General features: G+C 43.8%; 2 protein-coding genes across 2 annotated transcripts in view; both read left to right on the top strand.

The window, feature by feature from the left end:
- Positions 1–36: 36 nt before the first annotated feature.
- Positions 37–7,357, top strand: fem1c (fem-1 homolog c). The gene is made up of 6 exons (XM_035638706.2): positions 37–1,587; positions 3,297–3,466; positions 3,568–3,756; positions 3,974–4,485; positions 5,013–5,189; positions 5,324–7,357. The coding sequence occupies exons 1-6, from the start codon at positions 1,044–1,046 to the stop codon at positions 5,586–5,588; spliced, it is 1,857 nt and encodes a 618-aa protein (XP_035494599.1). The 5' UTR covers positions 37–1,043; the 3' UTR covers positions 5,589–7,357.
- A 12,169-nt stretch (positions 7,358–19,526) lies between these two features.
- LOC118314543 (coiled-coil domain-containing protein 112-like) overlaps positions 19,527–24,215 on the top strand; it is a 5,019-nt gene continuing 330 nt past the window's right edge. The window contains exons 1-14 of the mRNA XM_035641066.2: positions 19,527–19,609; positions 19,929–20,065; positions 20,305–20,426; positions 20,902–20,991; positions 21,136–21,211; positions 21,571–21,697; positions 21,985–22,101; positions 22,277–22,414; positions 22,512–22,624; positions 22,709–22,841; positions 22,941–23,108; positions 23,253–23,351; positions 23,473–23,591; positions 23,681–24,215. The exon at positions 23,681–24,215 is cut by the window's right edge and continues 330 nt beyond it. Of these exons, the coding sequence (XP_035496959.2) occupies positions 19,565–19,609; positions 19,929–20,065; positions 20,305–20,426; positions 20,902–20,991; positions 21,136–21,211; positions 21,571–21,697; positions 21,985–22,101; positions 22,277–22,414; positions 22,512–22,624; positions 22,709–22,841; positions 22,941–23,108; positions 23,253–23,351; positions 23,473–23,591; positions 23,681–23,711 (1,515 nt within the window). The 5' untranslated portion in view covers positions 19,527–19,564 and the 3' untranslated portion in view covers positions 23,712–24,215. The remainder of the gene's footprint in view (positions 19,610–19,928; positions 20,066–20,304; positions 20,427–20,901; positions 20,992–21,135; positions 21,212–21,570; positions 21,698–21,984; positions 22,102–22,276; positions 22,415–22,511; positions 22,625–22,708; positions 22,842–22,940; positions 23,109–23,252; positions 23,352–23,472; positions 23,592–23,680) is intronic.

Raw genomic sequence — 24,215 nt, 5'->3', positions numbered from 1 at the left:
ACCAGAGATACTCAGGAAACACGTCAAGCCTTCTTTCACTGGGAGTTTCTTTTCCTCCTCTTTCATAATTTCCCATAAAGAAAAAACAGTCCCGAGGGCTTGAACGGGATCTGTTTTGTGCTTCTGTCGTGTTTTGATTGGCCACGTTGGCAGCCCATCCCGCCCTGTGATTGGTCGTCGACGCGTCAATCATTCGCCGTGCTCGAGAAAAAAGACTGCGTTGCGTCTGTGATTTGACAGAAACGGAGTCGTGATCGGTCGGTGGAGCCGTGGGTGGAGAGCCTTCCCCTATTTACCTTCCTCTTCGCCCAGACTGTCGTCGTGCCCGCTCGCTGCCGGGACTCGTGGAGAAGTGTCACCAGCCGTGTTCGGGGGCTAACGGGTGCCGGTTGTTTGTTGACGTGTGCGTGAAGGGAGGACGCCCTGGGTGTGGACGGGGGTCTCCCCTCAACCAAACGAACCGAGCGTCGCTCGCCCAGGCTAAGCTAGCAGCAGCAGCAGCAGCAGCACGGCGCAACGGGCGGGGGTGGATTTCCTCCTCTCGGCCCTCGGAAAGTGAACACAAATAAGGTGTCGGGAGTATGTCGCGGAACAATGACAGGCGCGGGCAGCAGGTGTGACGGGGGAGGGGGCGACGCGTCGGTCGATGAGCGTTTCTCACGCGGGCGATAAAGAAGTGTGAAGCGGTTCAAGCTAGGCGAAGCTAGTCGGCTAGCCGAGTCGATCGAGGAAGTTGAACAGCCAGCTCGGCGACAAACGTGTCGCTGGACCAAGGCTCGACTCAGACGCCCGAGTTACTGAGTGAATCACCCACGCAGCCGACTTCTGTATCATTGGAGCTGAGGTGTGACATGCTGCGAGTTACCGCTGTCGTTTAACCCGGACCCGACCACTAGCTCGAGAGTCGCCCCTTGTAAACAAAGGGTCCCGGGCGCCACCTGTCCACGGCGACGTGACACCCCGGGCGATCGTCCGCGGATCGTGTCGCCGACACCGTCGCCCTCTTCCCGTTGCTCCCGAGAGAAGCGAACCCGCCCGCGGACATGGATTTAAAGACGGCCGTGTTCAACGCAGCCAGGGACGGGAAGCTGCGGCTGCTCCAGAAGCTGCTGGAGAACAAAGATGGACACGAGGTGACCAAGTTGATGGGCGAGAAGACGAACGGGGCCACGCCGCTCCTGATGGCGTCCCGCTACGGCCACCTGGACCTGGTCGAGTACCTGCTGGAGTGCTGCTGCGCCCCCGTGGAGCTCGGCGGCTCCGTGAACTTCGACGGCGAGACCATCGAGGGAGCGCCGCCCCTCTGGGCCGCCTCGGCCGCCGGCCACCTGAAGGTGGTCCAGTCGCTGCTGGGCCACGGGGCGTCCGTCAACAGCACGACGCTGACCAACTCGACGCCCCTGAGGGCGGCCTGCTTCGACGGACACCTGGACATTGTGAAGTACCTGGTGGAGCACAAGGCGGACCTGGAGGTGGCCAACAGACACGGACACACGTGTCTCATGATCTCCTGCTACAAGGGCCACAAGGAGATCGCCCAGTACCTGCTGGAGAAGGGGGCGGATGTCAACAGGAAAAGTGTAAAAGGTGAGGCGCACACACACACACACACACACACACACACAGAGCATCCAACAACAATGACACCCAGTTGCTCTCCTCTCATGATCTCTGACCATGAGAGGAGAGCAACTGACTCACTCTGTAGATTAGTGCACGTGTTGTTGTTGTGAGACACATCGTGTCATAAAGGTATATTGTAGATCTCCCAGCAAGGTTGTTGTTGTTGTTGTTTTTAAGGAAAAACAAAGAATACACATGTATTGTAAACAGTCAAATACCCGGGGCGCTGCAGTGTGAGATAATAATTCAATCATTGGCATGGTGTCTTTCCACTTGATGTGACTCAACAGAATAATATGAACATCTGGTTTCACAATAGAACGCTGTGAAGCCTACTACGTCAGTTTGGACGCGTCTTGTGGACTTGAGGTTAGGTTGGTCTAAATTCAGTTTGCCAATAGTGAGTGTTGACACTAATCCCTTGCTTTGGAAATGTTGTTTTAAGTTCCCGGATTAGCTTCTTTTTAGTTTTGTAAGTAGCGTAATCATCCATACAAACAAAGCTTAACACATTTACTGCACCACGTAAAACTGGTCACGTTGAACATCCCCCCCCCCCCCCCCCAGCAAAGTTGTCAAGTTGCAGCTGGCCAAAAAAGAGGCATCACGGAAGATGAATGGCAACATGGTGATGAAATGGTATATTCATTTGGAGCAAATGTAATATCTGAAAAATATTGAATCATGGACTTTAGCATTTAGCCATGACAGCAGTGTTAAAAACAGTTTCTGTAAGGTTTAACCATCCTGCCTTGTCTGTCTATAGTGTGCCTGAGGCATTAAGTGACCTATAGGAACAGCCCTGCTGCCCCCAAAGTCTTATTTGTCAATGTTTGGCTTTGAAGAAAAAAGGATGTGATCAGTGTTGGTACTGACAGAAATCAAAGGGTATTAATAATATTTGATACATGTTTGACTACAGGAAAAAACTTCTTTTCTTTTTTTCTTGATCAATGCCCCCGACTACCAGGCCTGGATGACTTACTTCAAAGAAAAGTTTGTAGGGCACGGGAAGGAAACACGAGCTTGGTCTTACAAATATTTCACCTCTAGGCTTTGCATTAATTCAACAAATGATATGCCGCATGCATTTTAGTTTCATGGGATATGTCCTTAAGCTACTTGTGATCGAAACCTGTACTCAAAGTGCTTCGTCTGGATGCAGAAACAAGTCACAGACTGTGTGTGCATTTGTTGTTGGTTTTTTTTCCAATTTATAAATCATTGTATGTAGTAGTCGAGCTGACATCTCTCACTGAAAAGCTTAGTTGTTTTTTTTCTAAGTTATGCTTGAGCTATAGATAACACAATCTGCACAAGTGGCTCGGTGGGCGCATCCACTGTAATCCTGGTATCAGCTGATCTGCATTTTGAACATCAAAGCAAAAGGGCAGTGAATGGTTGCACTTGTGTAGCGTCTACAGCTTTATTTAGAAACGACTTAGAAACTTTTGTTTTTAACTCAAAATCCCTTCCTCTGGCAGCGTGAGTATACAAACGTCCATTCGATTTATCCGCAGGCCTTCAAAGCCTTTTCTTTCTGCTTGGTAACTGGCTACACCTGTAGCTGTCAGGTTGCAGATCATTTTGGCTTGAAGTAAATAATGTTAAAGATACACTTCCCCCCCTGTCTGTAACTCTTATTATTATTTTTGTATGTTGTCTGTTCACAGGCAACACAGCGCTTCATGACTGTGCAGAGTCGGGCAGTCTGGAGATCATGCGGATGTTGCTTCAGTATGGAGCTTCCATGGAGCAGGACGGCTACGGCATGACGCCCCTTCTCTCCGCCAGCGTCACAGGCCACACCAACATCGTAGACTACCTGACAGCGCACCAGCAGGTCAGACTTTCTATTGCTTACAAACAAATTTGTCTGCATAGATGTGTGTGAGCTCATGGCTAAAATCTTGAAGATTTGACATTTTATACTTTCCACTGCAGACGAGCCACATGGAGCGCATTGATGCCCTGGAGCTCCTGGGAGCCACATTTGTGGACAAGAAGAGAGATCTGCTGGGAGCTTTGAAATACTGGAAGAGAGCCATGGACCTCAGGTGCACGGACAGTAACAACATTGTCCATAAACCGGAACCCAAGCAGCTGATCATGGCATACGACTACGCCAGGGAGGTAAGTCTGTCTTTTCATCTAGCACCATCCTGAAGTCGTTCAGCGCTCATTTTAATTTTCTCAAAATTGTTTTTATCGCTGACATAGTCAGATAGCCATATTTAACGGGGTGACTAAATTACACTGTGAATGAAAAACCTCAGAAGTCCCACTGTTCACTATTGGAGAGGATTGTGGGGATAAAACGGTCTTCACCCTTTTTGAATCTTCTTCCTAGGTCACAAATGGAGAAGAGCTGGACGGGCTGATATCTGACCCGGATGAGATGCGCATGCAGGCTTTGCTTATCCGTGAGAGAATTCTCGGCCCACAGCATCCTGACACGTCCTACTACATCCGTTACCGGGGTGCCGTCTATGCCGACTCAGGGAACTTTGAGCGCTGCATCAATCTGTGGAAGTATGCGCTGGACATGCAGCAGAGCAACCTGGACCCCCTCAGCCCCATGACAGCCTCCAGCCTGCTGTCATTCGCTGAGCTCTTCTCCTTCATGCTACAGGACCGGGCCAAGGGGCTGCTGGGGACGTCGGTGTCATTTGAGGACTTGATGGGGATCCTTACCAAGAGCGTGTTGGAGATTGAGCGAGCGGTCAGGCAAAATGGACCCATGCCTCCCGACCCTGGCCAGCTCAGCAAGGCCCTGTCAATCATCCTGCACCTCATTTGTCTTTTAGAGAAGGTGCCGTGTACTGCAGAGCAGGACCACTTCAAGAAGGAAACCATCTATAGGTGCGTCGTTGATAATGACTGTAGCGATCTTTAAATGCCATCGACATGTAATAGTGCATGTGTGCGATACAAAATCTGGGAGTTTGAGGGTGGCATTATCTTTGACGTCATTCCTGAAAATATCTTTGTCATCCCCCTGCCTAGTATTTGCTTTGGTAATGTGATCCTGTGCCAGTCAGTTTCTCTTTTTTACAGCCCCTTTTTTAAGCAGAAGGAAACATTCCACCTCTTATGGGAATTTGTCAATGAATTTTGTTTGTTATTATGACCGTCTCATAATTTGTGTCAGTGGGTTACACCGCTGACTTTGGTATAGAAGGTCAGGGTTTGATTCAGGTCAAGTTGCTTTGGACAAAAGCTTCAGCAAAATGAATGTAATGTGTCATAGTTCTATCAAACGTGAAGTCCTCATTGTCCATTTGGGAAATTATCTTGTACATGCGCAGTGCTGTTGCCACGATATGTTTGTAGTTCATTGTCACCATGTTCTTATTTCTTGAAATCTTGACATCTCTCCATATCTTCAGATTCCTAAAGCTCCATCCGTGCGGTAAGAACGGTTACAGTCCACTCCACCTGGCAGTCGACCGCAACACCACCTGTGTTGGCCGCTACCCCGTCTGCAAGTTCCCCTCCTTCACAGTCGCCTCCATCCTTCTTGAGTGCGGGGCGGACGTTAACAGTCGAGATGAAGACGACAACAGGTTTGTTGATTTTTTTAATTTTTTTTTTCTTCTTCTTTCTTTTGTCCAGCTCATGTTTGACCTACTCTGTTCCTTTCACTATGAGGACATGGATGTCAAGTAGCTTAAGCATCTATTATCTTTGTCCCCTCCAGTCCCCTCCACATAGCTGCATCAAACGGTCACCCTGACATCATGAACCTGCTGATTTCCTGCGGGACTCACTTTGACAGCACCAACGCCTTCCAACAAATGGCCTGTGACCTCCTGGACGAAAAGGAGCTGGCCAGGAATGTCATCCAGCCCATAAACCACACCACGCTGCAGTGCCTAGCCGCCAGGGCTATCATCAAGCACGGCCTCGTCTACCGGGGAAACATCCCCGAGAAACTAGAAGCCTTTGTCTTGCTCCACAGATAATGGTCGTGAAGGAGTGTTGGGTGGATGAAAAGAGGGAGGTGGTGTTGTTACATCTAGTGGAATGGACAAGCAGCAGCATGATGATTCAACACCTGATCCACTCGATGTTTGAGGAGCGGAAAGACACAATTTTGTAGGTTAAGGTTTGCAAATTCAGACTCTTTGGCGAGATGGAGCTTGGCTGTCCGTGTGCACAAAAATCTTCTCCTCCATCAACCAGGATCATCTGAAAAATGATTGAGGTGAACGGTGGAACGAGTGATGTTTTTCATCCTCCGTTTGTCGTTACATGGAACAACAGCTGTGCATGGCCACAGCCTGATCTGTGAGGATGTGTCAACAGTGGATTGCAACACGGACAAACGCAGTTGTATATCTGGATGAACTGAGCAAAGGGTTTATGTATTTTTTGCTTTACAAAAAATTCAATCTTTTTTTTTTTTGCATATTCCACAATGCTATTTATTGAATGAAACTTGAGAGATTTTTCTCCATGCTGGCTCCAACCAAGCCTCTTCTCAAAGCAAGGATTGAGGTGTTTCTACATATGCTGGGACTTCAGGTTGTTTTTTTTTTTTGATTGTCCTATCACTGTTGCCAACAGTCATGGACCCTTAGTCAGTCATCGTTAGTTTTTTTTTTTTGTACTTTTACAATACATTTAATTAGTGTCATGCAAATCTGGACATCTGCCAAGTGGTGTGGATTCTAGACTCATTTGTTGTTCACACTTCTTCAGTGTATAACAAAGCTTTACAAGAAGGGTTAATGTGTGTGAACACCACAAGTGCTTTATTCTTCCTATGCACAGGCTAGGCTGTTGGAAAGAGAGACTGTTGTATTCTGTGCCGGCACTTGTCTGTGCAATATCTCATGAGTTTTTTTGTGTTAACCTCATTGCTGCCGTTTCCTTCAGTATCCTCCTACTTCGCTCAACGAAGACGTGGATACGAAACCATTGAGCTGATTGTTTTCAGAGCGAATGAATTTGAGTGATTGTGCGTGTGTGAACAAGTGATTGCAAGTGCCACACAGTGTGTTTCCTTGTATGTTGTGGTTTTTTTTTTTTTTGAGCTTACAAAAACTGTTGAGGACAAGAGTTCTGGTGAAGTGGCACTCATGGAGATTCCATAATGCACGACTGACACTAGCCATCGCAGCGGCCAAACTAGAACCCGCTGGAGTGTGCAGGCTTGTACACAGAAGTGACCTCTTAAACGTTCACACAAGGCCGACCTTTTAAATGCCATCGTTCTTTCAATGATCTTGATCAAAAAAAAGACAAATCTAGGGTTACGTTACCAACACTCGCCCACTGTGCATGTGCAGCAGCAGCAGAATACTGACCAACCATTAATTTCAGAAAACCTTTTCATGAGAACTCCTGGACTTCAAACTCGACTACAGCATCCGGTAGTTCTGCTTTTGTACAACTGTCGTCCAATTGTATGAGAACCCAAGACACGAACGAGCGGGAGGACGTGTCGACGTACAAAATAGTTAAATCTTTGTGAATTCTCATGTTTGCACATTAGCTTTAGATGTGTGGGTTGAGAGAAAAAAGGGCTTTTCATAACACGTAGGATTTCATATTGCAGTCTGTTAAACCTGAAAAAGTTTTTAAAAAAACAGACAAAAAGGTATGAGGACTCCCAGGGCAACTTGATTTGAATCTGCACTTTACTACAGCGGAGTTAAAGATTTGATATGGCATTAATCAAGTTCATGTCTTAATAACCAGTTTGACAATAAACCCATGTTGCACTTGTCTCCTTGTTCAAATGTCTTTTTTTTCCCACCTTATTCTGTCTTATCTGTTTGGGTTATTTTACTTTTTATTTTCATTGAATGTCCTTTTGTCTACACTTCAGTTTAATTTCGAATTAGGATTAAACACTGACACAACATGTATCCTTTCACATGTACCCCACGTGACTGACATTTAAAAAAAAAAAAAAAAAAAAAAAATGGCCATACTGTAGCCAACTACAGTATGGCCATTATATTTGTTCAATATTTGGACAGGGACGCGATTTCTGTAATGTTGCCTCTACACAGCCACAATGGATTTGAAATGAAACCACCAAGATGTGATTGAGGGGTGGACTTTAAGCTTTAACTCAACATGTTTAACAGAAATATGGCTGTTAATATAATATAAACCATTTACGAATTACAGCCATGCTTATGCGATCTCTCCATTTTTAGAGGCTTAAAAGTAGTTCGTCAAACTAACATAATTATAAATGTATGTATTTTAATACTTAGATGAAAAATGGGATGAGATCCAGTTCATTTCTTGGTCTGAAGAAGATCTTGGCATCTGAATATGGAGGGACTATGTATAAAAAAGGCTGTAATTCCTAAAAGTTTTATTACATACTTTTGTCAAACGCCTCAAATTAATTATACCTGAAACTGTGTGTTAAAAAGTGTCAATCACATCTTGACTGCTACATTTTGAATCCATTTCGGCAGTTAGAAAAGGGGGAAACATTTACAAAGATTGTGTCACTGTCCAAATACTGATGGACCGGTCTGTGTAGTCCAAGTGTGAGTTGCAGCCTTGTGTCACAGACTTTGGCCAAAAATTGCAATTTCTGCCTTCCCTTTTCTCCGTGAGGATCTTGCCACACGTTCAGCGGCAGAAGTCGGTCCCAGAACGTCGCACCGGTCCTAAACGTTCTCTGGTGAGTCACTGCCAGTGCAAAGTCGCATTGGGAATTCTGAATGAGTCACTATAGTCTGCATTGGGCCGTTGAGGCGGGACGGAGCAGGTTTGGGTAGATCATTTTCACCATCTACGCGTGTCATAACAATGACACTGCATGTTTCATTTTGTATTCCATAAACAAGGCGTTTGTTACCTCTGTGTTCCAGCACTCTTCCTGACGAGTGTGCACAACATGCAGCCATTTGAACCTGTTACCGTACACTGGTACACAACACAAACAGGGCTCCAGCTCACTTTGGATAGGAAACCTACAGCGGAGCTTGTCCGACGCAAGAAAACGAGTTGGCAAGAGAGCATGAGAGAGATGAAAGTGTAAACTGGGTGGTGTAACGTGTTCATGTGGTTCGCAGGCAGGGTCACTCTGAGGAGTGTCATTGAACTGTTGCTGTTTTGCTTTATCAAAACCACACCCAGGATTACCTGCTATAAATAGCACAGATATTATGAGGTGAAAGGAACCGTGGCTATTTATTTTTACCAAGTGTGAGGACTCGTATTCGATATCAGTTGGAAAAATCGGCCTCACTTCCACCACGTCTCTGTAACGTTCGAGGCCTGTTATCTCCGGCTGTACGCTCCGTCAGCCTACGTCTGCTCCGCCCTGGCAGGAATGTTCAACATCCCTCGTTGGAGATAATTGTGAAGTGTATAGCATAGGTGTTTCTGGGTCTCGGGCTGTACCTGGGACAAGTCGAGGCTTGTCACGGCGCAGTGTAAAACATGTGAGTGTTCCACTTAAACTGGCACCAGAGGTTAACAGCGCCGCCGGCTCTGTGTCGAACTAGATATTGACATAAAGAGGGGGCCGACGCGAGGGAGAGCAGAGGGAGAGAGTGAAGCTGAAGTGAACTCTGTGAGCAAGGTGTGTTTGTAAAAAAAGACGGCGTGTACTAAATCAGTCTGCAGTGACAAAGAGTAATTACGTCATTCTGTTAGGACATGGACATGTTTCAAGTGGACAGAGGCAGGAAGTTGATAGGCTTGATAAAGGCCTAGAGTTCATTTCAGGATTATCTTTCACAATGGATGGGTTTCCAGTTTTTGCAGCCAGTCTTAAAAGATGACTGACATGCCTGTATGTCCATTAAGGCCATGAAGCAATCCCCTCGTAAAGCAGGTAAAATGTGACATTATTACTTTGGCATATAGGGTTAGGGTTACGTTTGATGTGCATATGTAAGTATTGATTTTTAGATGGAAAATTGACGTCTCCATTTACGGCACAAAGGAACTGCGTCGCTCATTGCGTAACCAAAGGAAAGAAGAGATTAGCGGCCGTCTGCTATCTATCCCCGTTGATGGAAATGGCAGACGGTGGAACAGGTGAACTGAGGTGGAGTGAAGGTTCATCAGAGTGTTTTCATATTGGGAGCTTACGCCCCTCTGCAGTTAAGTCACTGTGTAGGAATATACAGAATATTCCTTTCGTCTGAGAATGGCAAAAAAGAAAAATACCGATTTGTGTGAGCATTTATCAATTCTTTGTCTTTTTTGGAAAGGTTGCCACTTTATTTTTCTACATACTGGGTTTTAAAAAGGTCCGAAAAGTAAAAAAAAATATTAAAGATTATATATATATATATGTACACGTAGATGATGAGCAAATAAAGTTAACAAAACACAAGGTTTAAATATTCTGTATGAGTGAGCATGAGAGACAATATGAAAACACACCTGACACCATCTTCACTCACTGTGCACATCTTTTGTGGTCTTCTGGCAGCGCTCTGAGCTCGGCCTACTTCGGCCCCGTCTATATTTGGGACGGAACAATGCCCCGTTGGAGGGCCGCCCTACATCCAGCGAGCTCCTCCATCTCTGAATACCTGCAGGGGAACCTCGCCTCAGTCACCTCGCCTCCCCTGTCCCCGTCCCTCCGTCTGTCTCCACGTGCCGCTCAATTTGTTTCAGGCCACTTCAGCGAGGCTTTTTTTCTTTTCTTTTTTTTCTACAGAATAATGCTGCAGCACATTCTCAAGAGCGGTAATCACGTAGATAATTCTGAATAAGAAATTTATTACTTTGTCTAGTTCCCCTCTCTACCTTTATCTTTTCTTGTTGCCTGTAGCTGTCAGTCTCCACCTCCTCACTCTTTGCCTCCTTCTCTCTCTCTGCCCTTCGTATCCACGACTGCAGAAGAAACTGTCGTCCGCTCAAAGGCCTTTTTAAAATTTGAATTCATTTGCTCACGATTCAACAGTTGTCTAACCCATCTTCCTTTTAACAATGAGCAACCAACCAAAACCAAAGGAAATATTGTTCAGTGTGCTCCTTTGATAAAGACAAAGATCACTTTTTCCAAATCAAGGAACTTTGAAGTGTCATTTCCCTGTCAGAGTGTACAGTTCGTCTTCCAGCACTGACATTAGTAAAAGCATTAAAATGCTGCAAAATGTGTGGCTAAAGAAACCACACGTTTATGATATTGTGCTTGTGTACAATCACACCGTTTGTCAATGAGGCAAATGAATTCCCTTTGGACGTCACATTTTCAGTTGAAGAAACAAGATTAGATTTAGTTTATCAGTCTAGTCACATGAATCTAATGTGAATCTATCAGATTAACATTTAAAGAAAATGTCATCCATTCTCTGGTTTCCTAGCTTCTCTAATACACGTTTAATACTGAAACTTAAACTGAGTATATATATATGTTTCAGTTGGTTTCAAGTGTTTCAGACAGTTTGTCTTTTCCCCTTCATTATGCCTTTCCAAGCGTTACTAAGTTCCCACTGTCAGATGTCAACATCCGCCTCCTTTGAATCCATAAAACCAGATGCTTTGGTGCTGTTTTACTGGACTTTGGTTCATGATCCTATTTCTTACCAAACCACTCTCCCCTTTGATTTGAAAGAGGACCCAGTTGGTCCACCTCTCCAGAGTTCACATACACTTCCGCATGTTCCTGTTGTGAACAACTGCCGAACCCGCTGCCCGCGCTTTGCTTTGGACGCCACGTCCAGCGCCTTTGATGCTCTGACAGCACATCGCTGGATGAGACAAACACCTGCTGGGTGTAAAATAAGGAGCCGGTGACTGAGAAAGTGGTGTTTGGAGAACGTGACTGATTACATAAGAGACCCCTGCAGCTAAAATAGATAGCCAGGGTATTAACATGGGGATCACTGTGGTCTGAATCTGATACGGCTCGGGACTGCACACCACAGTCTCTGCCTCACTACCGCTTTCTTTCTGACGCACTCACACACTCACACACACACACACACTCACACACACACACACACACACACATACTCCCTGATTGGACTTGGGTGCACTGCTAATTGTGTTTGTGTGTGTGTGTGTGTGTGTGTGTGTTTGAGAGAGAGAGAGAGAGACAGATTGCTGCTCTTCATGCACACTGGCACCGAGACTTTCCACTTTCTGTCAGCTGTCAAAACAACAGTCATAAAAATAGAGGGAGAATTAGCTGGCATGGCATGGATTATAACAACGCGTACACAAATTCAACACACACATCTACAAACAACAACAACAACACACACACACACACACACACACACACACACACACACACACACACACTCAGACCCTCTTGTGACTGGGGATTTGACAGGCACTCCAGCTAATTAATAATCTGAAATAGGATTCAGACACACCAACACGCCTCACTGACACAAGATGATCATCCTCTTGTAGCTTCCAGTGATTCGACTGCAACAGTGGACAACGGCATGTGGTTTCAGTCGGACGGCTCTGGAAGTTTTTTTCTAGGACATTAAACATTGTATGATTTGAAAACCACAATCAAAGTTTAAAAAATAAGTTGAAATGATATATTAACATATAAGGAGTGTTGAAATGAACACCTCGGTTGCATGATTTGATCTTTTCTCATACTGAGGAGTGCAACTCAAGAGAATGTCACCGCTTCTCTACTAAAGACACTTCAGTCAGCGTGAGACTTGTTCTCGTGCTCTGTAGCCACACGGGGCATTTAGGGTCACCTGGACAGCTGACACCGTTCACAGTCCAGTTACCAACGTACACGTAAGTGGCCGCCCTGTAACTTAAGCGGCCCGCTGCTTTAAGGCCGCGACAGTTGGCAGCAGCAACGGTTGCACCCAGATTAATGAGGAATTAGTTGCGTTACAATCCAGAAACCAGGTGCCGCTCATTTAAAAGTGTGTGCGGCTCGGGACTTAGAACCAAAAATGTCAGTTTTCAATGTTCAGGTAAGATGCATGACAGCAAGATTGTGGATAAATAAAGCTTCAATCTTTCTAGGCGGGAATTGTACAAAACGGGTTTAACTTTTGTTTGATGGCTCTTTTGTCAAAATGAATGAAACAACAATGTAGTGTTTTTACATCCTTTTGTAAAATCATAATTTTGTGGGTACATGTTATTCAACATAGACTGTCACTGTCACATGAACAGTCCAATGTTTTCTTTCTGTAGACACGGGTTAAGGTTGCAGACATACAGTACTTAATATTAGGTTTCAGTATTACTTGACACACATGAAGCAGTTCTATTTTTTACCAGGCAAAAAAACGGATGTTTGATCACAATTGCCTATCTTTTGTTTTTAAAAATAGATTCCTGTCATCTTCTGTATGCGTTTCTCGTAAATATTTTCTTCCTCTTTTCTTTTTCTTTTCAATGAAATGCTCTCAGGTTAAGAGGAATGTGATTATCACTTGACCAGGATAATTTTTTTTTTTTTAAACGTCATCTTCCTCGCTGAAAATGTGCCTCTGTACCACAACGATTCATCTCGATCAGTTTGAATGTTTGGCTGTGCCCACATTTGTTGCCCAATGCCAAACCATCTGCCACAAAGCAGCGCTGACTCATCGGGCCCGCCTGCGCTCTTTTGAGGGGCCACGATTTCCACAAGGTGCCTCCTTTTTCTATCTAATCATCGTGTACAGTTCTCTCCTCAGTATTTCACTGTGTCTCCGCAGGGCTGAATCAAACGCAGACCTGCGTGTGTGGGCGCAAAGTGTTGCAGATGAAATAGCAGTCGTGGCCAAAACTGCAGCATTGAAACAAATGTGTGAATATGTAATGCAGATTATATGTCAAAGCATATTGAAACGTCGCTGTGGAACGAGGCTTCTCTTCTCTTGTCTTCTCTTCTCTTTGTGAGAAATGTGACTATTTATGTCCCCACGACATGAGTAACACACACACACACACACACACACACACACACACACACAGATAGATAGAGTTGATCATTTACACAAAGAGTGTCGACAGTATCTGGTCCTGAGCTGCAGAGACAGATCCAGTGTCCAGAGGATAAACTGGATGTTACAACCTGCTGGTGTCCATCATTATTACTCATGATCCCACTGATACAGACGATAACTCACTTAAAGCCTTTAATATATTAGATTTTGCCCTCTTTTTTAAATGTATCTCCATATGTTTTATTCTAAATGCAAACACTGTGCTTTAAAAGAGACCACCAATGATTTCACACATCAAAATTGACCCTTTTTTAGGAAGTATTACTACATATGTGAAAAAGAACTTTTGTAGATGGAGGTTATCAGACCTCCTGCACCTCTGCTTGAGGCTACCACTGGCTAAAGTTGCATTGTGGGTGATGTAGGCACCAGGTTTTATCAAGCACAAAGAATGAGCGGAATAAAAAAGAGGATTTCTTTGGTTTCCCTGCATTTATTTAGTTTTTGTTCTTTGTTCATTATTGCTCATCATTATTATGGGCCACACACCGTTACAGTGTACTGTCTTAGTGACGTGGAAATAACCTGGAAGCAATTGTAAAATAAAAGTTGACCTGCTGTGGGTGTGCAAAAAAATCCCCAGTTATTAGATCCTGAGATTATTTATTATTTTACTGCATAATAAAGAAAAAGGTGCAGTTAGTGACAAGACTAAAAGAGACTTGAACTCATACACCCACAAATCAAGGGTGGCATTAAATTTGCTGGTGAACAAAATGTATCCATATTCTCAGGACGTCTCGCCACAATGGGAACCAGGACTTAATCTCTCAGACTGTCACGTCTGATCCCACACAGGGAGCGTCTCAGAGGGATTCCCCAACACTTCACAATAATCAAGGGTGCAGCACTAAATTGCAGCGTTGATGTGGGCATTGTCTTGCATGTCGGTTCACACAAGTTTGTTTTGCTGGGGTGGCGAAGGGAGGGAAACAAACGAGAACTGATCTGCTCACATGCCACGAGGAAAGTAGAACTCCAGTGTTTGCTCATCAAAGCTCCCGTGAGTCGAAGCACTTCTTAATGATTTTATTTCTTTTCCTACTGAACTTTTTTCTCTCTCTGTGGCTGATGTGTCGGCACCTAAGAAAATCCTCAAGGTGAGAATGAAAACCCTTTCCGAATGAAAAGGCACAAACTTCAGCAGAGACAGGACAGACTGCCGCCAGTAGTCGAAGGGTCAAAAGGCCCTTCAGGTGACGAAGGGGGTTTTAAACTAAAAATATTTTTGAAAAAGTCATGGTGTAGAGTCTTATTGTTTCCTGCTGTGATGAATTGTGATTAAGAAGTGACCTTTCTCTCTGTGGAAAAAAGGCCCTTACTCAGGATGTAGTAGTCATCCCTCCATGATTACACACCCGGGGGGTGAGAGTCACATCTGCAGCCAACTCCTCACTTTGCCCCCACAGGTCATCTCTGTAAGTGTCTCTCTCTCTCTCTCTCTCTCTCTCTCTCTCTCTCTAGAGGACCGTGATGTTCTCTGGTAAATCTTAATAAACATTGTTTTTAAAAAATCAAACATCCATCTCTCTCTCACACACACACACACACACACACACACACACACACACATTGTTTCTCTTGAGACGACCTGCAGGCTCCAGATGAGCTTCATTTACTTTCCTCTCGTTAATGCTGCATCAACTCGTAGAACACGCACACACAGGAGCCTGAAACCAGGAGCAATGGCTGTTCTTTACTAAGCTTACTGCTATTATTTATAGTTTTATACTTTACTATTTTATTATTCACATGATACGTCTTCACCTCTGAAGCTGCTCAGGGTGATGTGGGGATGAATTCCTGTGGTTATTCATACACTGTCAGGACAGGAGTAGTGTCACTGGGCGTGATGCACTGTAAAAGTAGTTCCACAACTTCCTGTGCATTCAGTTCACATTCAATTTTACGACGGAAGAAGACAGTGTGATATGCTCAAAAGCTCCAGCACAGCTAAAACAGCGTAAAGGGGTAGAGTATATGGACATAAATACATTAATAATAATGAGATGTGAATTAGTCTGACGACACAGGACAATACACGCAAGGGCTCTCCCACGGTCTCAAACTACACCTACTGCATCAGTTCAACTATAATCAGGAAAAAATGAGAAAATAAATCAAACAAAAATGAGAAATAATACAGGTGAAATAAACCTAATGAAATGTCGTAAACACTGAGTCTACTTCTGAGCTAAAACAGAAGGTAAATACAGTCAGAAACAAGACAAAACAAACTGCTGATCTCAGCAGGTCACATGAGGATCTGCAGTGAAGACCTGCATGTCGGTGGGATGCGCCCCAGATAAGAACACCACCCAAAGGCAGATAACATAAATGATAAAACACTAAAAAAGACAGAGGGATCGAGCTACAAGGTGGTGGCAGATACATTATATGGTTCCCCATAATAAACAGAACGTAGGGCCTTCCTCCTCAAATACACATCATGTGACTGGAGATGTGACGTGTTCTGAGTTTAGCTCACTTATACAAGAGTGACATTCAGGGGTCGTTAACCCTCTCGAGCTTCCAGTAATTTAACAACGTGGAAGCACCGTTACAGCTCCCTCTTTAGCCGTCTAATTCAATATAAAGCCGGAGAAAGCTTTAAGCAATAAATCAAGTTTCAAAAAGAGATAGATGACAAATGCATGAAAGCTGATATTGTGGATGCATCACATGTTCAATTGCACATGCACTCGTTTTTACAGCTGCTATCGTATATGGATATGTTTTTAGAAAGTCCCGACATTTTAAGGTAGTGTGCTTTTTCCGTGATGATGCTTGGACATTAATACTATTCTAACTGTCCTGTATGAGCTGCAGTGCTGGACAAGTGGAAACTTTGACCTCCTGCCGGTGGTGTTAGATGAAAGGTCAGGGGATCGCAAGAGAGGAACCCAAGTCAGGACTCAGGCCTTTCAGGTTTCTCTGGCAAAAATTCATGGCACGCTGTCCAGCCGTTGCTGTGTTATGTCTTTTCTAGTTCAGTCTGACCTGTTTTCCGCCCCGTTAAAAAGAAACCAGGTCACACTGAGACGTTTTTGTCGTGCGGCACTTACGTCAGCGCGCACGGTGATCAGCTAAAAGTATGAAGTGCACGAGACGTGTTCAGTTTAGAAGTTCAAAGTTACATTCTGAGAAATGTTAATGTGTTGATGTCACAGGGAGAAACACACAGAGAGAGAGAAGGCAGCAATCTGAAGCACAGCAGGAAGAGCAGTTAAACTGATCACTTTCCCCCTGCCTTCCCAAGCACTTTCCCACTCTCTCACACACACACACACACACACACACGCACACGCACACACACACGTGCATGTGCATGTGCCCAGAGTCTGAGTCTAACGTGTGCAACATGTGCAGGACGTCGCCCGATCATGTTGCTTTTTTATGCCATATACAATTACAGCACTTGTCAGTATGTTTATGTCTGTTTGTTTGCGTGTGTGTGTGTGTGTGTGTGTGTGTTTGTCCACGTAGTTAACCCTTGTTAACATAGGCATGTTTACTGGAACACTCCCGCTTGGTAACAGCCATCGGGACAGAAGGTTTACACACATAAACACACATGGACACACTCCCCTGGGGTGTAACAGTGGGAACACAACTGACACGCTCCCACTCTCACTCACAAAAAACACAAATGACAGATGTCATAAATAAACATAATTAATATAACTGGCAAGGAAGGCAGCTCAGAGTTCCACCGTCCATGAATGCAAAACTGACCTCTCAGTTTACCTGGATCACGTCTCATAACATTTCCAAATAGCTCCTAAAAAAGAGGTGAAAGATCATGTTCCTTCCTCTCTCTCTCTCTCTCTCATGAAATGTCATGATTCATACCGGTGAAGTCTTGTTTAAGGGAAGTTCTGAAAGAGACACCTCTTGACACTTGACTTTTGTAAGAGAAAGTGTGAAGAACCACATCGTTCAACCCCCAAAAACAAAAATCAAGGTTCATTTTCGTTTTTGAAGAAAAATTACAGTATGTTTCCACAACTTCATACTGTATTTTGAGCGTTCAGTTGTCATTGTGTGGACTGAGTTTTAGTCTTGGTCATTTGCAGTTGGGGAAAGTAGCTTAGTTAACTTCACTTAAGTAGAATGAAATATAGTTTGTTAGTTAGGCCTTTGTCTTCCTTTAGGCCATTGATGAATCGCTTCCACCCTCGCCTGTCTTGGGCCATCTTCTCCAGCTGTTGCCACATCAGCCCTTCCCTCACAATTAGTTGACAACTAATCTTCTAACTATGAAGAAGGGAACGAACTATGAGGAATTTCATAGGTCGAAGCCTTTTTCCGTTAAACAGCGCTGCAACAGGCTGTTTGACGGCTCAAAATGACGAGTAGCCTTTGTGCGAGCTAGTGGAAGTGTATTTATGGATCAAAACACATGTTATCCTGACAAAACATCAAAGGTAAGCCAATTGAGCAAACTCAATGTGATATTGAAAATAGTTTTGACACTCTCTCACAAGGTTTTCTCACCTACGACATCAAACTAACTTTCCTTTACAATTGGGTGAGTTATATTCTACTCTAGATCTGGCCTAAAACATCACAACTCTTTGACATTTACATTTTTGTATCCACATATACAGGGGGCCTGCATGGTGTGGAAATTGTGTAGCAGCATGTTTCCCCGATCTGTTATGCCAACCGGCTTATGGTTCAGCTGATTGGCTCATTTGTCAAATTAAGTGAGTCCCTTGGTCAAGGACAAAGACGGAAATTGTAACACGCTTCATTAGGGAAGGCGGTTGCTATTTATGCTACGACAACTCTGCCTCTGCACCCTTGGGAGAGACCATCCCCAATATCTGCACTCAATAATGGATTCAGGTCTCTATTTATATTCCCTCTTACTCGCTCTGTCTCGCTCCTTTTTTTCTCCCTGACTGTCACTTGGCCAGCTCTCATTATAATTATAGCTGCTGCCCATCATAGAAAGGCTGCTACGGAAATAGCCGAGGCCTCCGTAGACAAGATGGGCGGTTATTTGAGAGAGCGAGATACGTAGGTAACTCTAACCATCTAGTCGACGCAAGTTCCAGTCAGATGTTTCTGTACCTCAGCTACACAAAGTGCATCAGACGTCGTATTCAGGGAGAAACTTATTCAAACATACAGTTTTTTCTTGTACTATTGCCAAGACTGAAGACACTGAGGTCATGTTGTAAGTGATTTTAAAGGATTTGGGTCATGAAAATGTCACTATATGGTTAAACACTGTAGTAAATGTATATGTCATTGTTAAAGTCTCCTGTTTACATGAACATGACATGAAATCAGGTGACATAGTATTCATCATAGGAGATCTGTAATGCTGAAACCAGCGATTAGTTTCACTGTCAGTATGTCTGACGAGCATAGTCTATAATAATTAACTAATTTTTTGTTTACAAAACAACAATACAAATTAGCTGAAGTTAGCATATTCAAATTGCTTGTTTTAGTAGTGAATATTCACATTTAAAAATCTGATATCCGTGAATTAAAAATTAAAAAAAAAGAAAGAATGCATCAGCTATCAAAACTATCTAATTGAGGAGTCAGTTCTAAAGTGCTGGTTGGTTCCTGGGGGCCTGGGGATACCATGAAGAAGACATGTATGATGAGGCTCATTGTTCCCCTGAGGGGAATGAGGTCTGTCTCTACCCACCTGGTAGGAGCTTGTACAGGACCTGCTCGTACCTGCAGCCAAAGTAGCACTCAATAATACGGCCTGCCACTAATGCAGATAGGCCATTGTACTGTATGCCAATGCTTGATTTTCATGAGATATCATCGTTTGTTATTGTTGTTGTCCACTGATGTTTAAGGTGAATGTACAGTGTTGTGTGTGGAACACTAACTGACCTCGCTGCTCCAGTCTGTCGGACTGGTGTCAAGGATGAATGGTGGGCAGCGCCCCCTGCTGGCCTTACCTGCGAACTACAGGGACATTTTTTTTGTCCATTTTTCTTGTGTAAATAAAGTTTGTTGTCGTTCACAGACATCACAGACTAAACATGGCCTCCCTAGCAACCGCACGACGCGCCGAAAACCACTTCACGGTATCTATTATTTGCTGCATCTGTTATAAAGTTGACACATATTAGTCAGTTTAACTTTCTTTATTAATGAGTGTAACTATTTTAAAGTGTTTTGCCTGATATTTTGTAAGAGATGTCGAAAGGTAACGTCCATTACCCCAACCAGCAACCTGTCCGATAATGGGTGCCTTGTGTGTCAATTGGTTAGTTATTATCGAGGACCGTGGTGTTATATACCTGCAGTTGTTGTTATATATATATATATATATATATATATATATATATATACATCTCACAATGATCGTCTTTTGTGTTTCGCTTTCACTACATGAATTTGAAGCAGGGAGAGGCCGGAGATCCCGGCAGTGTCCCGCTGCCCTGCACAGCCTCCCCGGTCGACAGTGACAGTGCTGATCACGGTCTAACCAGGCAGAGAGCTGCACAGTTTGTCAGGGAGGCCGAGAGGAACAGGAGGCAGTGAGTTGAACTAGTTTTCATTCTAAATCTCCAAAGACTTGGTGCTGCTGAGTCTTCATTTCAAGTTAAATGTCATAGTGAGCTGAAAGCTGACAAGTAAGGCACATTCCTTATCCATGTCGTATTCACATAACCAGCCACTAAACCACTGTAACGTATCACATCTATCCTCCAACTCTGCCTTGCACGTCAATTATATGCAACACACGCGTGAAGGTTTTCTCCTTTCCTCTTCACAGGATTGAAAAGTTGGAGAAAGAGAGGACGCTCAGTGTTCAGTGCAGAAAGAATGGCTGGACGGACGTGTCCGGAGAACTCGGAGAGTACGACAGAGTGCTGGAGGACGAGAGAAATGCAGACAGTGAGTGTTTATTTGTATCACAGGATCCAAGTGGGAGTTCATTGCAGGTCATTCAATACAAGTAAATCAGAAAATGGGAGCCTTTAATATCCTTCATATTTACGTAGTGACACAGTGCGGCTGCTTTCAGACATGCACTAAAGTCCGGACATTTTCTGGAACTTTTCCTGCCAGGCCCCTCAATTTTTTTTTTGAGAGGCCAATGTGAGAATACAGCAGGAATTGGCGATCTACTCAGGGTCCATCCCTCGGCTGAATATTCCAGAACATTTGTTGTTGTGATCATTTCTGACCTGGACAATCTCCTGCTTCGTTTTTTATAAGTGAACGGCAAACTCCGGACTGTGCCTCTACCCAATTTCCAGACATTTTCCGGACGTCATGTCTGAAAACAGCTCCCACATGGAGCATTCATGCACAGTCCCACATGTGCATGGAGTCATCATCTTTTTCTTTCTTTTTTTTATTCTTTCAGAGATGAATCTTCAACAGCAACTTGTGAAGATTCATAATGGCGTGATGAGGTTTCAGAGACAGCTGATAGATGTGAAACCAACTCCTGAGCGTAAGTAATATCAGGAAAGGTATTGTGTTATCAGTGTATTAACCATCCTGCTCTATCCATATAGGGGCTATTGTGTGTTCATGAATTGTTTGAGTAAAACATTTGTGATTTTTTATTCATGCTTTTTGCTTTTCTTTTTTTCAGTGATTGAAAGACTGAAGAAAATAATGTCAGAGGTGGAAATCTCAATCAACACCTTCAAAGAGGAGCAGTGCTCACGGTGAGAGGATACACTGAACAAAGAAGAACCAGGCAGAATATACTTATCAGGAAAAAGAAATAAGATAAAGATATGACATTATGCGCTTGAACACAATAGCCCTTCAACAAAAAATATCATGAAGTTATTTAATAGCTGTTGAGATCATGTTAAAGATGAGTCAAAGCAATCCTAGTTGGTTGTAGTATTTTCTCCATCAATAAGCACGAAATTCAAAAAGGTGTTCTTACACTGAATTAACAAAAAAGTACAAGGAGAACACAACAGCGATTACAGGCTTTCAACAAACTGGAGCTTGTGTTTACGGCAGTGCTCCATATCAGGAATAATAGTCCTTTGTGTTTCTCTGCTCCTCTCAGCTTTGAGGCACTTCAGAAGGAGGAGAGGACATGCAGACAGGAGATCACCGCTTATGAGAAAAAGATTGAAAACTGGAGCCTCGCTTCAAAATCGAACCCCAAACTACCCACAGCTCCCACGGTCAAAGTCAGCTATCTATGTTTTCTCCGTTTCAACGTATATGCAATGAAAAGATGATGTGTTTGAGTAAAGAGCTTGAGAGTTAGACTTATTGTGATTAATATATATCACAAAAAAGTGTTAATACTTTTGAGCCCGAAGACACACATCTACACACAACACTGTGTCTTAAATGATTTGAAAGTGTTTATAATCTCTCACAAAACGAGTCGACAGAAAATTCCTTGTGACAAAATGCATCTAGAGTTCTGACTCATTCAGCACTTCATTCATAGCATTATGTTTTCCTTAAGACCAAACCTCCAGACAGAGACCTCCCTCCAGAGGTCAGAGCGCTGGAGGCTTTCCTGCAGAGGACAGGAGGCTCTTATGGCGGCTGGGACCCATATGACCACCAAGCCTTCCTCAAAGTAAGACATTCTTGTCAATCTGTCTCGGTAAAATGTGTTGTAATGTAAATTCTTATTTCTTCTGCCAACCTTTCATTTGCAGATCATTGCACCGTGTGTCTGAGCAACACTCCTTAAACTAGGTGAACTCCCGAAAGATCCTTGTTTGATTTACTCTAATCTGTATGATTTACAGGTCTGGACAAAGCACAGTGGGCAACCAGCCTACAGGAGAGAGGCAAAACTTTACCTGCCTGGTAAAACATTAGAGGAGATAGAGCAACATGAGGACTGGCACCAGGAGCGGATCTATCTGCAGGACAGAAATAGAGAGGTAGAGAACCAGACAGGAAAAAACATGTACAGACGATATGTGCTCAATATGAAAGCTAATCTCACTTGGATGGCACTTGTCTTTATATGATACCTAGGCTATTCAGCGGTGGAAAGCTTGCAAACATCAGGAACGCCAGACCAGGATACAGAGTCAGGAGGAGGCAGAAAGCAGGGAGAGGGAGGCCAAGAGCCAGGCCCAGCAACACACGTGAGCTAGAAATAGAATGAAGTAAAGAACAGAAAGAAAAAGAAGAATTTAGTTCTCTGTTTGATTGTGTTCTATTCTCTTCAGTTTTAGGACTGAGGAGGAGAAGCGGCAGATGGCACGGCAACTGGAGGAGTGGAGGGAAGAGAGGAGAAGGAAAGAGGAACAGGAGGAGGAGCAGAGACTGGCTGAGGAGACACAGAAGAGGAGACGGGCAAAGGTGCCTTTTTGTGTGTTTTGCATGCGTGTGTGGAAGTCTGGTTGGTGGCATCAACGGGTATTTACCTTTACCAAACCCTAAATTATTTCTGTTTATCAGGAAGAGCGTCGCCGCCAGCTGGAAGTGAAGCTGACCATTGAGGAGCAGCTACGTCTGAGGAGAGAGGAGGAGGAGGAGCATGGCAGGAGGAGGAGAGAGGAGGAACAGAGGGAGATGGATGAGAGGAGAAGGGAGGCAACAAAGGGGATCAAACGCTTTAATGAAAGGGTACGAAGTCTGGGAATTACAGAGACATGAACCTAGAGGGCCTGGTGTTACCACCCTCAAGAGCCAGGCTTTGACTTATTTATCATCAAGTCCATGTGGTTTTTGTTACAAAGCATTCAAAAGTTTGTCTCTGCTTCTCTGCAGGATCTTCACAGGTTGGAGGAAAAGTTACAGGAGAAACAGCAGAGAGAAAAGGAGGAAGAGGAACGACAGAGGAGAATTGCTGTTAAATTAAAGGAGAAGGTGAGTGATCAAGTCAGCCTTTAACAAGATCTCTCATAATGATTAACAAAAGAAATCTGAATATATTTAATAAACAGGGTTGCGGATTTAAGAAAAGGTTGTTTATTTGTTCCTCACTCAGGTCGACGGTCACGTCAGCCGAGACCCCTCCAGGCTTACCCGTCCAACTAAGGGATGGGATGAGCGAATGAAACACATCGGACCTTCAGGAGAAGGACCTCTGCTACAGATGTTTCACAGGTCTGATTGATTCTGCATTTTTCCGCAGTCACTGGGTCATAGATGATCGCTTACTGACTCACTCAAATCCTTTTGTCATCTTGTTGCAGAGCTGTTCCCACTTGGAGACAAGGCCTGTGATGAGCAACAATGGATGTCAGCCAAGCAGCCCTGAAATGCATTCAGAATGTCAGAAATGAGATTTAAATGAAAATTAATGTAACAGGACTTCAACACCAGATTTCGCCTGTATTTGGATCTACTGTGCTGCTGTTTGAGGTTTTGTCTATGAATTTGCAAAACAGTTTTTTTTAGGTTAAAGCTAAATATAGCTTTGTGTATGTTTAACTTATATTCTCCATTGGTGGATTGTAAGTAAATAAATTCACTTACGGCCCCTCTTTAAGTGCAAATGTGTGACACTTGTACTTCACCTGGGTGTTTTTTGTCATGCTATTTTATACTTTATAGTGGTAAATAATCCACTACATTTATCTGTCAGCTTGTCACTTGTCACAAATGCTTATAAAATATGATGCCTTGTAAAAATAAAACCATCTGTATGCAAGTGAAGCTAAAATGATTGATTTATGTACAGAAAATTAATCAGGATCTACTTTGGTAATCATTTGAGTCCCTTTTCAT

This window comes from Scophthalmus maximus, chromosome 19 (assembly GCF_022379125.1).
Source record: "Scophthalmus maximus strain ysfricsl-2021 chromosome 19, ASM2237912v1, whole genome shotgun sequence".
Taxonomy (NCBI): Eukaryota; Metazoa; Chordata; class Actinopteri; order Pleuronectiformes; family Scophthalmidae; genus Scophthalmus; species Scophthalmus maximus.
Note: the sequence above shows the minus strand (reverse complement) of the source record. Positions and strands in the feature narration are given on the sequence as shown.

Coding starts and splice junctions, on each gene's coding strand:
- fem1c (XM_035638706.2), top strand. CDS start 1,044: ATGGATTTAAAGACGGCCGTGTTCAACGCAGCCAGGGACGGGAAGCTG. Junction 4,486..5,012: donor AAGAAGGAAACCATCTATAG/GTGCGTCGTTGA, acceptor CCATATCTTCAG/ATTCCTAAAGCTCCATCCGT. Junction 5,190..5,323: donor CGAGATGAAGACGACAACAG/GTTTGTTGATTT, acceptor TGTCCCCTCCAG/TCCCCTCCACATAGCTGCAT.